Genomic DNA, 20,864 nt, shown 5'->3' on the forward strand with positions numbered 1-20,864 from the left:
AAGAAAAGGGTTCTAGGCTGCACCTGTTGGCTCACTTAAGAAAAGTAATTTAGTAGGGACTGCTTTCAGGTGCAGTGGGAAGAAACAGCCTTAGAGAGTCCACGTAGGTCAGACATAGCATCTCGGTTCACTGCCAGTGTTTTCGATGTAATTTAATCAATCACAGTGAGTTCGAATTTTGAGTCCCACATGGTGGAAGGAGAGCTTAACTCTTAGCTTTTTCCATGAGCCTTTGTCCATGTGAATGTGCTAGTACATGTACCTCTCTCTCTCCTTCCATCTTCTACCCCTCCCTCGCTCTTTGTCTCTAGCACACATCTCAAAGCACACAAAGGAAAATACGTTTAAAATTTAGAAACATGCGTCTATGGTCCTTTAATCCCAGTACCCAGGAGAAGTAGGCAGATCTCTGTGGGTGTAAGGCCAGCCTGGGTCTACATAGAGGAACTCTGTCTCAAAGGCAAAACAAAACAAAAAGAAACAGAACTGGGCAGTGTTCATTGAAGGGAACTCGAGTTTGGTTTGGGATGAGCTTCCTCTAAGGCAGCAGCAGGAGGGCAATTAGGTGATTGCTGTATTCTTTCCACATGGCCACACACCAACCCCTGTAGGTTTCAGTGATCGAGTCCCCCATTTTCTTAGGGTCTTACAGTTTCCACAGTTCTCTCATCGTATGTGTGTTTTGTTGTTATTGTTTTTTTGTTTTCTTAATATTTGTTTTTTGAGAATTTCATACTTGACTACCGTATTTACACCATTTCCAGTCATCCCTCCCCATTCCAACTCCTTCGGTCTCTCCCCCAGCTCCTCTGTCCCTCCCCCAACTCCTTCCATCCCTCCCCCAGCTCCTTCTTACACTCATGACCTTCTCTATTATGTTCTTTTTTATTATTTAAATTTACTCATTTATTTAATTACTGTTCTTTCTGAGATGGTGTCTCATATGTAGTCCTGGGTACCTGAAAGTTGCTATTTGGGCCAGGCTGGCCCCAAGTGCACTAGGACCTTCCTCTGCAGCCTATACACAGAGTACTGCGGTTAAAAGTGTGCACTCCCATGCCTGGCAGAAGTTAATATTTTTTATTTGTTGTTTTTCTTTTGTTTTTTCTGAGGGTCTCTCTATGTCACCCTGGCTATCCTGGAACTTTTATGTGCACCAGACTCCTAGAATGCACAGAGATCTGCCTTCCTCTGCCTCCAGAGCATTGGCATTAAAGGTGTGCACCACCACACCCAGCTAAGGGATTAACGATAATAAATCCTAGTTCAAGCTTTTAACTCTGAGTTATTTTTGCTGGTGTCTTGCAAGTTGTGTTAAACAATGCTCTCCGTGTTTTAAGCTAGAAAGAAAGGAAGGAAGGAAGAAGAGACAGAGACAGACAGAGACAGAGAGGCAGAGAGAGGAAAGAAAGAAAGAAAAAAAGGAAGGAAGGGAGGGAGGGAGAGAGGAAGGAAGGAAGGAAGGAAGGAAGGAAGGAAGGAAGGAAGGAAGGAAAGTGCTTCTGAATATGCCATGTGCAGGTATCTCTGATGGCCCTTCCCTGTAAGCAGACATTTTCTCAAATGTCTTTTGAGGTACAAAGGGCTTTAACAGGATCGTTACTGATGGAGCAACGAGAAACTCAGCTTCAGGGGAGAGTTGAAACCTTGATGCCAGCTGAGTTGCTCCTGGCACCAGTTTATAGCAGCTCCCATGAAGGAGTAAATTCCCAGGAAACAGCAAGGCAGACAGGAGAAAACAGAGACATTTGGGCCCGTTGAGAAATATATTCAAATGTGTGTCTTAGAATAATATTTTGGCCCGAGAATAATAGTGTTAAGTGTGGTAAGAAACTTGATAAAATGGCTTTGCTTATATTTTCAGTTCGACTTATCTACTAAGCCAAAGAGAACATTTTAAGAATAGAAGGGGTAAGAATGAGTCTGCTTAGGGCTGCTTCTGATTTGGATAGCTGCTCTGTGCCCCAGCCCTGGAGGTGACGATGGCTTTCCAGGTGGCTTTCAGCAACTCACTGCAAAGTTTCTTAGTTCCAGATGGTCTGAAGTTCGGTGTCATTTAAAACTCTACCTACAGTGGGAGGCTAGACAAGGTGGAAGCCAGACTGACTATTTCCCCAATGAAGCACAGAGAACGGGCTCTGCTTGGTAGCACCTGCCTGTTGAGGAAAGGAAGGTGTGTAGCCAGGACATTTTCAGTTTCCATACTCCCTCTGCCCATATGGTGCCTTCTATTTAAGAAAGACATTTACATCTGTCACATCTCACTTAACCCTGAGGGGTAGCTGTTACAACCCTCTATTTTTAGCAGAAACAGAAAAAAAAGTCGTTGGCTCTCATTGCGACATGGAATCAGGTCCACGAAATCCCTGGGACTGTGGTCTCAAGCCCGCACAGGTGTGCACAGACACAAAACCCAGTCTATGGACTGCATTCTATTTAAAAAATATCAGTGTGACCAACCTGCAATGGGCAAAGTAGATTTTACAAAGTGATCCTGTCACTGAATGAATGGGTCTGCATCTTAGTGAGCACAAAGACAAAACGTACAACAGAAGATAAAACAGTAGAGAGATTCATTGCCTATAGGAAGGGAGGGGGAGGAGGGATATTTCCAAAGCAAAGGTCTCTCCTGAGGACAGAATCAATAGGGGGTTTTATTGTGGGGACCTATATGTATTCCTGTAGGAAAGCCTGTGGATTTGGGCACATTCCTGTGCATACTTAGCACAGACATACATTACGGAGCATGCGCAGTTTGAGGTTATAGTCCAAGAAGAAATATCGAAGGTGCATAACTGGGCAAGCACACATAGAGTCATAGAGCATGTGTTCAAATTAGCAAGAGGACACAGCTCTGCTAGGCATGCTAGGTCCCATGTTATAATGAGCAAGTTTTCTCTAAGTTGCATAGAAGAATAAACCTGAGCTCTCTCTCACTGGTCTGAATCAGTTCTTTCTATTTTCCCCAGCCTCAGCTAAAACAAAAAGACAGGACTCAGATGATATGTCAGTGCAAGAGTCTCTTCTTTTTATTTTTTTCTTTTCTGTTGTTGTGAGAATAAAAAAAAAAAGACCAAAAGCAGCTGTGGGAAGAAAACTTATTTTGACTTATGGTTCCAGAAGAATAAGTGTCCATCTTGGCAGGGAAGCATGACCGCAGGAATAGGAGGCTGAGAGATCACATCTTTGTGACAAACTCAAATCAACAAAAGGAACCAAAGGAATCAGGGCATGACCGTATACTCTCAAATCCTATCCCCAGTGATCTACTCCCTCCAGTGCGTTGTACCTCCTCAGCCTCGAGAAACAGCATGACCACTGTGGACCAAATGTTCATATACCTGAACCCCTGGGAACATTTTTCATTGAAAGCACCTTTCACCTGCAAGGCGCCAGCCCCGTGTGATGGCTGACAATGTCACCACCATCACTGCAGAAAGTAGGACGTTTGACTGAGCTCCATCTGTGACTTCTGTTTGGAATTGTTCTCAGTGATATATATCACTGTAACTAGTTTATACTGTGACATTTTAGGACTTAGATCTGTAATACGTTTTAAAGGATTCTGTGATAGATTAATTGTTTATATTTTTGTCTAAAAGTCCTCTGAGCTTTAAGGTACATTTCTATTAGACTCTCCAACTGAACAGGTTACCCTCAAAGACGATGCTTAGGAGTGTCACATCTTATAAGCTTTTCCCACCTGTGTTTAAGAAGTGTCTTTATTTTGAAATGTATGTATAGATAACACACAGTCAACTTATTAAAATGGGGAAAACCCACCAAATGAGATGCCTCTCTTTGAAAAATGCTCATTGTCTCTGGGAAGATCCGGTTATTGTTTGCTTAAACTCTATGAGTAATTCTGGCACACTGCTTTTCATGTGCTATGGCTGTTCAGGGTTCCTTAGTAGCTCTGTAAAAATGTGTTTCTGTAATATAAATTAATTCAGCAATGAGAGATAGCACTAAAAACCTCTTTTGGTGATTTTTACATTAAAAATTAATTAGCTTGGAAGTAATTGGATCAAAATATAAATATGAGAAGAAAAAGTGTCACCAAACTTGCAGTATCTTAAGTGTTTCAGTAAAAGAAATTTTACTTTAGAAACCGTGGGTCCTGCTAAAATTTTAGTAAATAGTTCAGTGTGGGTTTTGACAGTGTTTCTCTGATTCATTTCATGCCTAAATGGTCACATCCAAAAATTAGATTTTATTTATCTAAGTATAACACGGGCCAGAGTAGAAGTGGAATTTGTTCAATGAAGAACCACATTTTGTTATATTGCATTGAAGATGAACTATCTGTCTTTATTTTTGCATTGAGATAGCTTGAGTTGCTGTGATGAAGTTCAGGAGGCTTCATGGGTGCTCCAAAGGCGCAGTGGCCAGTGTTGTGTAGACTCGGTGGAAAGCATACCCTGCACATCCTGACCCTACCTCTCTCCGAGGGGTCTTTGTCCTGTATTAAATGTAGTCAGAGCTCAACAAACTGCTTTCTCCTCTCATGGGATCTGGTGTAGAAAGGCACACTCCATCTCATCAGTGCTGGATTCATTGTATTAATGCGGACCTCTGTCTCTTTTCTCTTTAGCACAATGCCCAGCCAATGAAGTACGAACAGAATCTTCTGGGGTGATCCTCAGCCCGGGGTATCCAGGCAACTATTTTAACTCCCAGACGTGCGCTTGGAGTATTAAAGTGGAGCCAGACTTTAACATTACTCTCTTTGTGGACACATTCCAAAGTGAAAAGCAATTTGATGCCCTCGAAGTGTTTGATGGTAAGCCTCTTCAATGTGCTTGTCTCAATCAATGCTCTGAGCATCATTAATGAAAGCACCATCATGATGTCTCAATGCCCAGATGGGTCAGGTTTGTCTAATTACATCTTCCCACAGCCACCATAGCACCAACCAATGATGATAGAACTTGAGCGTTTTCAGGTATCAGGTGATCTTTACATAATATTCTTGTGTTGTTTATGTTACAATTTTCCTCCAGGTAATTGTGTGTGTGCACACGCGCGAACGTGTGCATGTGCCTGTGTGTGTGTGTGTGTGTGTGTGTGTGTGTGTGTGTCTGTGTGTGTGTGAGAGAGAGAGAGATGAGTTTGCAAGGTACTGAGGGGCAATTAAGAGTTCAAGAAGAGGTTTATTGTTCCAAATGCCTAATTTTCTAGAAATACATGAAAAGAGTGGCTCACACAGGCACCGAGGTGGTAAAGAGAATTGTTTTATGTAGTGCAATCAAGTGAGTTTGACGCCCAGTGATGCCGCTTTCAACACCAGTGTTGTAGTTTTATACAGCTCTCATGAACACCTTAAGATAGTAGTGTAGGTAGCTGGATCATCAGCTGAGATAGAACCAAGGACAGTGTTTCAGAAGCTTCATCATTTACAAACAGAGTAGAGCTCAACCCAAGACAACAGGGCTTTCTCATACCCCCACAGATTTGCCATTGGGTTCAGATTAACCATAATCTATTCAGTGATAAAAATTACTTTAATTGATTCTGTATGTTTCCCTGAGTCTCACTCTTTTGGTGGATCATGGAAAGTAAATCACTTGTGTGGATCGACCCACAGGAGTCAAGTTCTGCAGATATCTGCATTGGAAATGAAACTCTCAGTGTTTTACCTAGAAACAGTAAGCAAAGAAAACACATACAAAGGAAAACACTGCTGCGCAGGCGGTTGTCTCTGTGTGTGTGCACACAAGTACAAGTGTATATTGCTATTTGAATCATAAGTAAGTTCCAATATGGGATTGTGCGTCTCCTCTGTTTTACTTGAATTGGAATATAGAGCATAATATTTTTATGCTTCTGAACTTCAGGAGCAAAATCCTTCTCAATAGTTTTTCATTAATTGCATGTAGTTTGGTATTGTCTCAATATGATCAGACTGTGACTAAGATCAAAAGCTAGAGAGTAGACCTGAAAGATGACAACAGTTTCTGCTGAGTTAACAGAGGCTCATGACCTGCGTTGCTCTGACTTCAAATATTTTTCTCAAAGGGAAAGGTCAGAGTTTTGTATGGAGAACTGCTGTAAGTGATAGCATTTTCTCTGCACTGCACACTGTGCCCATCTTATTTCAGCGACACAGGTGCTATTTTATACTTTGTGAGCTGAGCAGAAGTAGGCTGAGCATACCGGCTGTGAGCACTGTTTGCTCAGAGCACATTATTCTCTGTGATTCAAGTGTGGCTTTTCCACAGTTGCTTAATCATCACAGAACTCAGAGAAGAATAGCGTCTGAATTACAGTCATGGTTGGCCGCTGAGCCCACAGCACTGGCTATCCGTATCGTGGGACATGGACCTGCACGTCTCCTGTCTAGGCTATTTCTGACACGTGCTAGGTAGAGGCATGCTTTCCAAGACATGCCTAAGCACCATGATTTAGACAGGGAGCAGATGGAGAACAGGTAGGAGTTTGGTGGGAGATTAGCATTCTGCCAGTAAAAATGACATTTAAAGTATGGCAAGCGCAGGGTAATTAATTTCCCAGTGGCATTTTGTTTCAGAAGGTACATGATCTTGTTTAAGAGCCGTGAGCAGATCTGACATGGTTCATACCTCTGCCATCTTCCATATAAAGTGGGGTCATCCTTCTGTAGGGAGTAGGCAGGACACTTTGCAGACAGTCTTTGGAGATCATCTTTCATAACAAGAGCCATTTCTGGGGACCCTCCACACCAACCTCCACACCTGTTTATACTTCTTCCTCCTGAGCTCTTGCAATTGCTTTAACCAAGTCCCTATGACAGGGAATACTTTCTCAGAACTGGAGAATGAGAGTCAGGGATCCAAGTGTGGTGAAGCTAGTGTCTCTGAACCTCCCCTTGGCGACAGATGTGTCTTCTTCCTGTGGTCATCATTGGGTGCTCTCTGTCCGTCTGTGTCCCAATCTTTTGTTCTTATAATGCACCACTCGGGCTGGAGTCGGGGCCCATCCCTGCAAAAGCGTTTCAACTTAGCTCTCTCTATATAGAGCACATATCCAGGGGCAGTCACTTTCTGAGTTATTAATGCACTTTGTTCAGAGTCCAACAGAGCTTTGCACAGTTTTATTTGGGTGTAAGAGGAAGTGAAGCTGTGAGTTGTCAATATTTTTCCACGGATAGAAATTGTGTGTGTGATTCAAAGGTGGGTGTCACTCGCCCTGATAATGTTTAGATTACAAATAGCCACAGGAGGTTCATTCTCCAGTTCTCTTCCACATTTCCCAAGAGTGAGCTTGTGAAATGCAGAAAAGCCACTAATGTTTTTAAGACCAGGCACTGTTGTGTCCACTAATATAAAAGGGTGCAGAACATAACTCCTGTTTCTATACTGTGATTTTTTTTTTCTCCCAAGTGATGTGAAGATGCAGTCATAAGAAGTTACACTGGACATTTAATAACTTTGATGTATAAACATTTGAAATACTTTCAAATATACAGAATAAAAATATGTCAATGATGACTTGTAGCTTATTTTCACACTTACTGGGCCTTGTTTGTATAGGTAAGCAAGGCACAGAGAGTCATTTAGATTGTTCACTGATGCTCACGTCCCCTTCTAGTTCTACTGTGGAGACTAGTGTCCCAAAGGAAGAGTCAAGTGGGTCATTGTTGTGAATGTTTCTATAATTAATTCCTCATCTCTCTACTTATCTGTCCATCCATCCATCTATCTGTCTGTCTATCCATCCATCTACCCATTCATCAGTCCTTCTACTCACCCATCCACCCACCCTGCTGTCTATCATCTCTCTGCACATACACTTCTTATCTTGAACACATATGAATTTTTTAAATCACTTTGATACTCATCTACAAATGGGTACTTTTTAAACATCTGTATATATGCTACACTTGGATTTATCTATATGGATATACATATATTCACTTTATTAATTTGGGGTACTATATAAATTTAATTTCTCCTTATGATATTTCTAGAACATAAAGAAGGTTTTGCTCCAGAGTTTATCATGAGCAATAATACTAGGATATACATATTTGCTATATAAATAACTTTTGTACCTATGTGCTAGAGTTGATGGAATTGAAGCTTCAGTTTTACTATATATCACCAAGTTGTTCCCCAAAGTGATTGGCTTAGCTTATACTCCACTGACATCTCAAGAAAGCTTCTGGTTTTCTAAATCTAAAGTATATTATAAGCTGATAAGTGATAAAGTAATGTTTACATTTTCAAATGCTGTGGTTTCCCTGATGTATTTGATTTTTTTTCCAGACTATGTCATTAGTAACTTACATGTATAACTCCCTGTATTTGCTGTTATTCTCATTTGAATTTTATTGTTCACCTTGGAAATAAATACCTATAAATTGTACATATGGACACATATAAATATGGACACATGTTTAATCAACAGCTATGATGAATGATGTGTATTTTGTAGGCACTGACATCTAAAGGTTTTGTTTTTCTGTTTTATTTAGGTTCTTCTGGACAAAGTCCTCTGTTAGTAGTCTTAAGTGGGAACCACACTGAACAATCCAATTTTACCAGCAGAAGTAACCATCTATACCTCCGCTGGTCTACAGACCATGCAACCAGCAAGAAAGGCTTCAAGATTCGCTATGCAGGTAAATAGTAGGGCCTGGACACCAACTGAAAGGGCTTCTAGTACCACTTCATTAACAATAGGTTTAGCTTCTGGTGTAGATCTGACCTCTGACAGTTAATGACCAGCAAGAGGAAGAACATAATGGGGAATTACTCTGAGTGAGTTCCTAAACAGATGAGCAAACTTGAATAATATTTTAAAATATCTTGATGAGAGAGTAAATATTAAAATTTTAGCCCATAGACGACAAAGACATTGCCCTCAAATTACAGTAATATAGTCAAAATTAGCATTAACATTGGGAACAAATGAGAGAAGATTAAATTACATAAAAGGCACAAACAGTAATTGGCCATTGTTCCTAGCATGCTACTTTATCTATACTACATTCTGTATATTTCTTTATCTTTACAGAATACATGCACCTTACATACCAGTCTGTATTTCGTATGAACATTTACATTGTAAGTCTACATTTAGCATACACATCTGTGTACTTCCATATCAAAATTTGAGGTATTTTATCCTTTCTCCATATTCTTTAATATTTGTTTGAAGTTGTTCTCTGTATTAAATTGATGAAATCTTCAAGCACATTTATGAAATGTTAAAACCCATTCACCGGCTGGAGAGATGGCTCAGCGATTAAGAGCATTGCCTGCTCTTCCAAAGGTCCTGAGTTCAATTCCCAGCAACCACATGGTGGCTCACAACCATCTGTAATGAGGTCTGGCGCCCTCTTCTGGCCAGCAGGCATACATGCAGACAGAATATTGTATACATAATTAATAAATAAATAAATATATATATATATTTTTAAAAAAACCATTCACCATCTTCAATAGCGTTTCTGTTACCCTCTGCGAGCACAGGGGTGTTAATTCTTGGCGATTTATGTTTAGTTATGGAGCACACCCTCTAAGCTTGTCTCAGTTGGCAGTAAGTGGATTAGTCTTGGAGATATGTCTTCCTTGGAAAGACATATCATCCAGCATATTAGTTGCAGGGTCTTTTGAAGGGCTTTTAATCCCATTGGTGATTTGTGTTTTCTGGGTGGAGTTCAGCCTTGTGTAAATGAACCACATTTTCCTTATCCATTCTTCAGTTGACAGGCATCTAGGTTGTTTCCACATTCTGGCTATTGCAAATACTGCAAAAAAAAAACCTCAGGCTAGTTTCACAGAGAGCATCTGAGTAGGGATTGGATTAGCACCCTTGTTGTAAGGAGTGGATCAGACTTTCAGCCTATTTGAGTTTATTCAATGTGCAGAAGTGATTGATACAGAGGAAGTCGTGGTTAACAGAATATACCCCATGCCATATGCAGTGAGTTCTTTAGCTCACTGGCATGGAACACCTTGACTAACCTCTACCTTCCAAGGCATATTTCCATCCATGCAGTAACAGACTCTCTGTATCCAGCCATATCAGGTGGGAGGCCTGATGAAATAATATGTTTTTCTTACAGAGATGTAAATACATGTCATGTATTAATATGAAGTTTTATGTCCATATCATAGCACAGTTCATTAGGCCACTAACCAAAACTTCATGTTCTTAATTGCAAAAAAAAAAAAAATGCCCAATGCCTCTTTTCTTTAATTTAATCACCTCTTTCTTAAAATGTAGAGAATGTTTTTGCTGCAGATGTAGTGCCCTAAGCCATACCCCATCACTTCTCACCCTTGTCTTTATGAGAGGCAGCCTCAGGGTACCTCTTGGGGAGTTCACTATAAAAATCTGTGTCTTCCTGGCCATGCTGAAGTCAGCATCCTACCTAGTGTTAAATCATAGCACCAGGTTCCCAAGGTTCATAAGAAAATCCTGTGGGGCTTTTAGAGTCTTATTTTTAGAGATGGTGTTTGCTGCTCACTTCCCAGCTTTTTAACACTAATGTTTTGTTTGTGGTATGCCTCTGTCCCATATTGTAAACTGCTTCCATCTGTTCCTGCGTCCCAGCTCCTTACTGCAGTCTCACCTCTACGCTGAAGAATGGTGGCATTTTAAATAAAACTACAGGGACATTGGGGAGCAAGGTCCATTACTTCTGCAAGCCTGGATATCGAATGATTGGCCACAGCAATGCAACCTGCAGGCGGAACCCCGTGGGTGTGTACCAGTGGGACTCGATCGCACCGCTTTGCCAGGGTAAGAGATGGCTTCCCACCCCACCCGGGTTGCCGTTCATTGTTCTGACTTGAGTTGTTCTCCAGCAACAGAAGAGACTGGGCATGAGGGCTGATAGGGAACAAAATCTGGGTGTCGTTGTCATTGCTTTGCTCATGGATGTGAAAAATAAGGGACAAAGAGCACCCTAGAAGAGGAAAACTTATTTGTTCATTGTTCAAGGGTACCGCAGGATGGTTTGCTGTTTCTGGGCTGTGATTGCTAGAGGTCAGGCTGCCTGCTCACTTCCCTGGACAAAGATGCCGAGTGAAGCCAAGACTGCTGCTCAGCTACCTTTGACCTTTCTCCCCTTTTGTTTAGCCTGAGCTTCCAAATCACATGAGGGGGCCACTCAGATCCAGAGTGGGTCTTCCTCCCTAAGTGCTCTTGCCCAGACACCCAGTGTGTGCGTGTGTCTCCTTGGGATTGTAAATGCAGTCAGATTGATAGCTGAGACTTGCCGCCACAGTAGGTTTATGACAGCACAGTTAAGCTTCCCATTGATAAAGCAAACATCACTAACATTTGCAGAAGGTTCCCGTGAATCTGCACTGCCTGAATCCAGAAAATGAACAGTAGTCCCTGGGCTGTAGCTACAGTTATTCTGATTATAATGTGCACTTTATCTTGAATTTAAAAAAAAAAAGAGGCATTTTCCCATGAACATTCCAAAAAGCTTTTCCTGATCATTGTATTACTTCAGAATATATTCTACCCCCCTCAAAAAAAAAAAAACTTGCTTCCTCATTTTACTATGAATGCTTTTGCTTTGAACCACAGTGTTTGTTTCTTACATTCTTTGGCTATTTTAATCTAGGGCTTATAAATGTTGATTTCAATATTCCATAATTTTATTTTTACTTTTACCTATCAGATGCATAGAAACTAAGTTTTCATGTAAAATATTTAATTTAGATGCAAGGGTTTGAGGCAGCAACATTTTTATAGTTTTGCCTTATGAGGTTTGTATTTAGAATAAAGTGGCTCAGCCCCTGAACATCAGTCATAAGATGTGAATGGCTCTGGAAACCAGCGGCCTCCTTTCCTCTGACTCGGGCTGTTGGATTTTCTGTAACCGCTGTATGGAGGAGTAAGCGATGCGCATCGTGTCTTCATGGCTTGAGCCACATCACTGTTATCAGAGCCTCACCTCGGTTTACACTTTCACCTCTAGGAATTGTTCTTTAATATAAGATAAACATTAAGTAGCTCCCAGGAGCTCGTCCTACTAGAAGGGATAAAGGTTTATTTTCCTTTCGTTGACAAGGAAAAATAACACTTTATTTGCTTTGTGACTTAGGGCATGAGGTGGCACTGAGGCCACTCACCTGGGCACCTCTCCACGCCACAAATTTAAACATGTGTGATTTCCAAAGCATGTATTTGAAATCACATAATTCCCCCAAGAATTTATCTAGTACAGGGATCTTTCGCTGTTTCCTTGGCTTTGCTTCGGTCCTGGTCTCAGTGGCTCCAGTATGTTGGGAGGAATGTTACTCAGATGAGAAGTCATGGAGACACGGGCAAGTCTAGGTTCCTTGATGTCAAGGGAACTCTAATGACCTTATTATTCCTTTGCGGCTCTGGATATGAGAGTATTGATAGCTGGCTTTAGAATTACTGAAAGGCTTAAGCAAGGAGGTACACTATACCTTCCAATATGATGTGATGTCATTGGGGCTGGAAGGGGATTCCCAGGGCACTTGCTCCAGGCTCACTCAGGACCCTGGGGTCCTACATGGCAGAGCTGGTAACCTCATTGTCTGTCATGGCTTGTCTTTAGCCAGTGGCACACACTGTTTCCATCCTGATGGTCTGGGCCGGCCAGAAGCGCCAGGCCAGATGTAGTCTGTGGGTTTCTGCGGAGTGAGGGTTGTTTTTCTCTCTTAGCTTGACCTTTTAAATGATTTCCTCAGCAAAGCTGTCTTGGTTGCTTATCCTCCCCGATAAAACCAGGCATATCTCCTGTCCTGCAGCCTTCATTTCCTGTCTCAGAGCAAGGAACTCTGCCAAGCTGCTGTTTCATTATCAATACACTGATCTTCATCTTGAGGAGCTGAGATTTCCTACGCTATCGTGGAGATGCAGTTAAATGGGAGCGCTGCAAAGCAGGCTTTCTTTCGAGCTGCCCCTGTTAACCAGCACAGTGCCCACACAGCTGTTCATTTGAAAGCTGTTGCTCAGAGCCTTGTAGGAGCTGGTGCTTTGGTATGAGGGTCGCCTCCGTTTCTTGTCTACATGCACTCTGCTAGCGTTTCCCTGGGCAACAAAGTAGGAAAGTGATCTTAGCCATAAACTGCACAATTAAGCTTTTGTTCTTAAAATCAAGCTCTTAAGACATAGACCAGTGTTTTCTATTGTCAGATCTTCGTTTATTCAGAGACAGACCTGAAGAACAGACTGTCTTTGGTTGGAGTGATTCCTCTCGTCGGTAGAATGATAGAGAGTTTGACCGTGAGAGTTCACTAGTGTCCTTGAGCAGTTAATGACATCATGGCTTTAATAAGTCAAGGTATAATTTTCAGTTCTAATTTGTTTAAAAATTATTTTTGAAATGCCCACTGAAATCAAACAGACCCAAAGTCTTTATGTCTCAATGAACTTCTATAGAGTTATAATTAGCTCATAATATCTGCAAGGCAATGGAGGAAACCAAAGACCTGGGTTGGTGAGAGGTATGTTTCCTGAAGTTCTGCTTATGCTGCTCTTTAACTCTGGGGCTATAAGTGCCTACAGATGATGCTATCCAAGGAGACTTGACTGTGAACATCTGAGAATCAGTGACCTCCATGACCTCCATCTCCAATACACCTCCTGATCCCAGAGCTAGCATCTTCCCCAAGGTCTAAGATCTTCACCTTGAAAAAGTTAACAGCAAAGCATCCTTTTAAAAGTTAAAAATTATAATTGAAACCCTGGAGTGTTAATTAATTGATGTATTTATTAAGTCATAACTTTTTTACTTATGGACATAAATCATGTGGATTAATTGTGGCCCTTGACTTCATTTTCATATGCAACTTTACTTCTATAAAATTCTTCTGTCCTGAGAGTAACTGCAGACTAGTTCCAGTTAATGAGTTGATATCTGCCAACCTCTGGAGTAGTCAAGGTAGTCAGGCTCAGGCCACACGCCAAAGCACAGTTCTCTCATTCACATCCTATCTCAGGCATTTCTCCAAGGGAGCATCATCTATCTCCCTGTATCCTGTAACAAACTGAACAATGTGTTTCTCCTGTCCATGCTTAGTGCAGACGGAATACCACAAAATATGGCTCGTGATTAAGGTAATAGTGAGGGTGTATGTACAAAGTCCTTTCCCATAATGCAGTTGGACGAAGCATGCCAAGGAAGGTTTTCTCACAGAAGGTGATGAGTCCCCCAGGTTGAGACTGGCCACAGAGACCAGCCGTGTCCCTTGCATGAAAGAAAATTCCATGATGTATCAGCAGTGCTTACCCTGGAAGTGTAAGCATGTTCTATAGTGTGTATAAAATAATGTAAAAACAGGTGATAGTACCTGGTGTTTGTCTTCCTTTCTTCAGCATAGGGAAGGTGGGGAGTGGCATGAGCAGGAAGAATATCACAGAACCTTTGTTCTAGTATGCAGGATTTGATAAGGATGCCTTTGAATTCATTAAAAGACCAGAAGCAGAGACAGTCAAAAGCCTGAGTAAACAGGACACGGAATAACTGATGGTTTTCGTCAAAGGGACAGTGCACCCTTTACCTGCAACACCGACAGTTCACAAACGCCAGGCCCTCTAGAAGAAATTGCTGGACTGGGATGTGAATGGGTGACAGCCCCACAGGTGACTGAGGGACAAACCCTGTTGGGCACCTAGGAATGAGTATGGGGTGCTTGTGGAACTGGCTTTAGAAGAGTCTTGAAGGGTGGGAAGTTGAAACATTCAAGCCAAGCAGGCTGTCCAGTGTTTGCAGAGAACTGGATGTGATAGAAGATCAGGACATACATGGTGCTTTGGGGCAGAATCAGCCTGAAACCAAGCCATGGTGATGTTTTCCCCATATAATCACTATAGAGTTCCAGGTGTGCCTATCCTCGGGGCCCACAGGACACTGGGATTAGGTTTAGCCCTACATATCTTGACCCTGGAAGGGCTGTTAGTGATATGTGGCATTCTGCATCCAACTATGCTTCAAAAGAAGATCTGTGGTCTGGAACCTTAGCAAGATAAATAGATGAAGGCCACCTATTTATTTGTATTTTACATAGTAAAATATATTTTAATAGCAAGCTCACAGAAACAGTATGGGAGACAAACAAAAACAGAAATGTGTGGAAATTAACTTACTTTTGGAAAAAAAAATCCAAATGCTGGCCTTGTCCAGAAAAAAACCTCACAGGTTCATTTATAATCGCTGTAAAGTTGAGCGGCTGAGACACGCTCCCCGAGACATTTAGACTTGTGTTGATGCTTACATCCCGCACTTATATTTAAAAATCACATGTGAAAATGTAAAATCTGCCAACACCTGATTCTTGGCCCTGCTTTTCCACTCAAAGTCATAGACTTTGTTAGCTTTTGACCTCATGGGGGAAATAGCTAACTTCCAGAATAATAGGAGTTAGAGGGGAAAAAATGAACTTTTTGAGAAAGAAATGTTTCATCGCCGTGGATTCTCAGGCACGTTTTATGTATGCAGTGAGCTAGCTGGGCACCTTCTGGCATGATGTTACACATCTGGCTTGGCTGGCTCTCAGGTGGGTCCTGTTTAGCAGCCCTCTGAATCTGTTTCGAAGGCCTGAGCAATTATTTCACATCAGACGTGGGAACAGGAGTCTCGAAGCAGAAGGTCATGGATTCTGTTAGTGTCTGATTTCATTAGTCAAGCTATCCCATGGAGGTTTCTGCACCCCTCCAGTGGAAGGGACCCTTTGGGGAGTGGCTTTGCTAGCCAGTTGTTTCTGAGTGCTTTTCCAGGGGTGGATTTCTGCTTGTTGGAGCTACAGTATCGGTCTCTTTACCTCCTTCTCTTCAGGTAGAGCTGAGAGACTGAGAGGTAGAGAACACTGCAGAGATTGCTGTCAAACCTTTTACTGTAGCTTTTCAAAGTTCTAAGTCTTACTGTCTTACTGACGCTTAGTTTTTGTTTTTGTTTTTGTTTTTTTTAAGAATTTTATCCATTGCAGTTTCTCGTAGTCAAGACTGACCATCACGACCAGGCAGTGGTGGTGCATGTCTTTAATCCCAGAACTCGGGAGGCAGAGGCAGGCAGATCTCTGTGAGTTAGAGACCAGCCTGGTCTACAAGAGCTAGTTCCAGGACAGGCTCCAAAGCTACAGAGAAACCCTGTCTCGAAAAACCAAAACAAAGCAAAACAAAAAAGACTATCATGTGAGCTGTAGTGATCATCCAGAGATAATTAGACTTGCTTTGGGTAAGTGGAGTTAGAGCACGGGGGACTGTACCCCATGAAGCTGAGTGGATATGGCAGGAATTTGAATGGGGTGATAGCATGAGAGGAGAGAAGCTTTTGATAACCTCCTCCTGTGGACATGTGGCCAAGGCCTTTGTCAGGTACACTGTTGGCAAATGATCTCTGATTATTCCAAAAGTTCCTTGCAAGGATGGGTGGACACTGTCATGGTGTGGGCTGTCTGTGACCTCTGTGCTCTGGGCCAGCTTCTGGGCTATGGACTGGACACAGAGAAAGAGAGAGAGAGGAGACTAGACACTGGGCAGGCCGGGCAGCATTATAGAATTGTGTTTCAGTCCTTTGCTCCCTGTTAGTAATGTAATTATGTCCTCAGCAATGCCTCACCACTGTCTCCTACTGAAGTTGACCACGAAAGAGAAAGTTAACATTTAAGTGAACTTTTAGTAACTGGTCCTTCATTCCACAGATGTAAGGCCAGAGGCTCTTATGCAAACAAGCTCAAATGGAAGTTTCTGGTTTTCTGTGAAGTTGGATATTCTGTTCTGCATAGTTTTCCACCATTGTGCAATGCTTGGAGTTTGCAGTCACTGCTTGGATCTTAATGAACAAATTGCAGTCTGTGTACAATGTGTGTTGCCCCCTGGGATGGTGCCTGTGAGAGAGAGGCTGTTAGACTTTTGAGTGTTTCTATTGGGAAATTTTCAGAAACTAGTCCAGAAAAAAACAGAAGATTCACAAGAGTCTTCTTGTGAGTCAGGGAGGCTCCAGAGACCATGTGATAACCTTTTGCTGCAGCTCTCTGCAAGAGTAGGTTTGCTCAGGCCATGTGGTATATCCGACCACACATGGAAGCACTTAGCAGGGTCCTCCCAGGTTCTCTGACTGAAGCAAAGTTCAAGTCAAACTAAACGATTAAGATTTTCAAATAGCTATTTAATGGAACTACATTGTCTGGTTTAAGCAAAATATGTTCCATTGATTACTTTGTCTAGTTTAAGAGAAATTTCGGTCATCTAAGTAGGGTTGAGGACAGCCCTCCTCGACCCACATGCCTTTGAGTTGCCCTTATATATTACAGAATTGTTAATTTGGAGGCCCACATGTTGTTTCTATTCATTTATAAAATGGAATGGTGATTTTCCAGCCCCCACATGTTGAAATAAGAGTGGCGGGGCTGTGTCCCCAGCACCCAGCCACCCATATGGCTAGCTCTAGCTTATGCCCCGAAATAATTACACGGAAACTGTATTCTTTTAAACACTGCTTGGCCCATTATATTTAGCCTTTTCTCGGCTAACTCTCGCACCTGGACTAGCCCATTTCTTATAATCTGTGTAGCCCACGAGCTGGCTTACCAGGAATAATCTTAACCTGCGTCTGTCTGGAGTAGGAGAATCATGGCGACTCCCTGACTCAGCTTCTTTCTCCCAGCATTCTGTTCTGTTTACTCCACCCACCTATGTTTTAACCTATGAGGGCCAAGCAGTTTCTTTATTGCTAAACCAATGAAATCAACAGATTGATATATGACACTCCCCCATCACTTCCCCTTTTTCTGTTTAAACAAAAAAGGAAGGCTTTAACTTTAACATAGCAAAATTACATATAGCAAAAACAGTTATCAAGCAAGAATTACAGTTACAATATTTATATCTATTTTATCTTTTATCATAACTAAGGAAAACTATAACTATCTATTCATTCTTCAACTCCATCAAAGACTCCAGAAGGATATAATACTACCTAAGTAAACAAAAAATAAGAAAACTCTAGAAATGACAGAAAAATCTCGCTGCCTGGACAGTCACCCAAAGTTCTTTTCTACCGTTGGGACATTCATCTTTGGCCTACAGGCCCATAGTATCCAGCAGACATTTTCATCAAGCAGGAAATTCCAAAGACAGTTCAGTCACTTTCTGCTGTATGCTGCAGAATGTCTCATGAATTCTTTTATGAAGCAGGAACCCTGGAAGACCATCTCACCTTTAGGCAAGTTCAGCAGTCCTCTCTCTGCGGGTTCTTTGTGTCCAGTTTATGCAGCAGTCCAGGCAAGAACAGTTTCTTGCCCAAATGGCTATCAAACTCCATAAGGAGCCTCTTCAATGCCCATCTTCCTCTTGAAGTAGATTGGTGCTGCCAGGAGCAGAGTGTCTCATTGTCATGAAAAGTCCTAAGTTATTAAAACGTTAAATGCCTTATTCTGCAGTCTTTGAAAGATATGTAGAATGTCTATCTAACTGAAATGTATCTCTGTATATCTAGAAAATCTAACTAACATGACTACAAGCTTGACTATTACTGATGATTATCCATTAACCTATATTTCTTAATTATACATTACATTTTTTTTTTTTTGGTTTTTCAAGACAGGGTTTCTCTGTGGCTTTGGAGCCTATCCTGGAACTAGCTCTGTAGACCAGGCTGGTCTCTAACTCACAGAGATCTGCCTGCCTCTGCCTCCCGAGTGCTGGGATTAAAGGCATGCGCCAGCCAATGAACTGTACAATCACAACACCTTATTCAAGATCAGAAATACATATACATATAACAAAATTGACCTTAAAATCCACACCAATGCAAATTATTAATACCTATATCATTTCCCCCTTTAAATGTAAAAGAACATTTTTAAACAATATTTTGGGAACATGGGCACAGTTTTTCCTCTCCAAACTGCTTCCTGCTGAATGGGGGCGCTGTTAATCAGATCATTTAGGGTGTAACCTGTGTGCCAGGTTTATCTCAGTTGGAAGTTGAGTGAAGTAATTTTTTGAGGGTGTTCACAGGAACTTTTCGGGAGGTCGTGGTCTATCATACCATATCGGGATAGATGCAATCCACAGGGTCTGGTCCTCTGTGAAAACAAAAGAAGACCCTCTCCAAAGCATCATATTCTTAGACCCAAATTTTGAAATTGTAATACCCTTATATCCATTCTGGTTTAGCTTGGCAGCCCATGTAATGAAATGTCTCTCTGTACTTAGCTCCTTTATAGTCAAAAATTTTAAAGAAAACACAATGTACATAATCCAGACTCTCTGTGAATTTTCCATTTTTACGTGGCTTATTTTTCTTTATTTCTTTTAATCTCTTAACTATCTGTAATCTGTCTCTTTAAAGACTTTACCTTTTTTTATTAAACCATTAATTTTATTCTCTATATTCTTTTTCTTCTCTCTCCCAAGCCTACGTACATTCATCCAACAGTGTGACTCATTTAGTGGTCTGAATCTGTCCTATTGTGAATCTGCAATTTTTTACTATCCAGGAGCACTTTTGATTTGTGCCTTTAAATCACTAGGCGCTTAAGAATCTAAGCTGTGACATTCCTAGGTCAACAACAGGTACTGCCTGCTGGCCCCGCCCAGTCCAACATGGCAGAGCCGCTCATGCCTCTGATTCTTGCACATTGCACCACTAGCATGGCGGAACTGCTTGTGCCTCTGAGCTGTGGCACACAATGTCCCCTTTTTAGGCACACAGCAGTCTAGTTGCCATCAAACAAATCGTAGCACTTTACTCCAAATGCTCCATTCAAAAGCTCTGTCTTCGGCAGGAACCAGACAGAGATCACAATGGCGGCACAGCACAGAAAGCCAGCATTTTAAAACAGCCAGTTTTTTCCTGCTGCTGAGTCAGGAAAATTTCAAAATGGAGGACGTACCATTTTGTGCTAGCTCTGGGGCCACCAGGTAGGAGCAGCACTCAGCACTTTAATTCTGAGATTGGGCGTGCAGCACAGAAATTCTTTTCATCCAAGTTACAGCCAAATCTGAAACGCAGAACACTGCGCAGTCTGAAAACACGCCATGCCCTTCCGCCTGCCTAAGCCTGATTCGGCTGTCTGCCTAGGCACGGTCTAAGAGCACTCTCCTTCCAATCCCAAGTGGGAACACAAACATCCAGTCCCATAAAAGCCATTGAAATGCTTTAAAGCCAGAGTTCATGCTGGCAGCACAGCCCCAAGAAGCCGCGCTTTAAAATGACGCAGCTTTTTTTTCTGCTCTGTTGCTGAATCAGGAAATCTCTCTACGGCACGCCACTAACAAACAGCAAAAATCTGTGTTAAACTCTCTCTCCCTTATTTTTAAGCCTTCTCGGGTTTTTAAGTGGATTTAGCCCATCACATCTGGGCGCCACTCTGTTAAAATAAGAGCGGCGGGGCTGTGTCCCCAGCACCCGGCCGCCCATATGGCTAGTTCTAGCTTATGCCCCGAAATAATTACACGGAAACTGTATTCTTTTAAACACAGCTTGGCCCATTATATTTAGCCTTTTCTTGGCTAACTCTCACACCTCGACTATCCCATTTCTTATAATCTGTGTAGCCCACAAGCTGGCTTACCAGGAATGATCTTAACCTGCATCTCTCTGGAGTGGGAGAATCATGGCGACTCCCTGACTCGGCTTCTTTCTCCCAGCATTCTGTTCTGTTTACTCCACCCACCTATGTTTTAACCTATGAGGGCCAAGCAGTTTCTTTATTGCTTAACCAATGAAATCTACAGATTGATATATGACACTCCCCCATCACCCACATTCTTCACTTAGTGATCTACGGGAGAATCTGGTGAGTTAGGTATCTAGTGCCTTTAAAATTATGGAAACCGCTGTCTTCCTTTCCATCCATCATGAGACCTCAGTGTTGAATCATGTGATCTCTGTTACTTTTCTGTCACCAATGAGGATGACTTTCCAAGTGTGTCATTTT

At 41.9% G+C, this 20,864-nt stretch overlaps 1 protein-coding gene across 2 annotated transcripts in view; it reads left to right on the top strand.

The window, feature by feature from the left end:
- Csmd1 (CUB and Sushi multiple domains 1) overlaps positions 1-20,864 on the top strand; it is a 1,426,468-nt gene that overhangs the window by 1,325,238 nt on the left and 80,366 nt on the right. For both annotated transcript variants that reach the window (XM_041673587.1, XM_041673588.1), the window contains exons 47-49: positions 4,595-4,783; positions 8,456-8,602; positions 10,543-10,731. In XM_041673587.1, the coding sequence (XP_041529521.1) occupies positions 4,595-4,783; positions 8,456-8,602; positions 10,543-10,731 (525 nt within the window). The remainder of the gene's footprint in view (positions 1-4,594; positions 4,784-8,455; positions 8,603-10,542; positions 10,732-20,864) is intronic.

This window comes from Microtus oregoni, unplaced genomic scaffold, assembly GCF_018167655.1.
Source record: "Microtus oregoni isolate MIOR12 unplaced genomic scaffold, Mior012 000024F_ref0000369, whole genome shotgun sequence".
NCBI classification, from domain to species: domain Eukaryota; kingdom Metazoa; phylum Chordata; class Mammalia; order Rodentia; family Cricetidae; genus Microtus; species Microtus oregoni.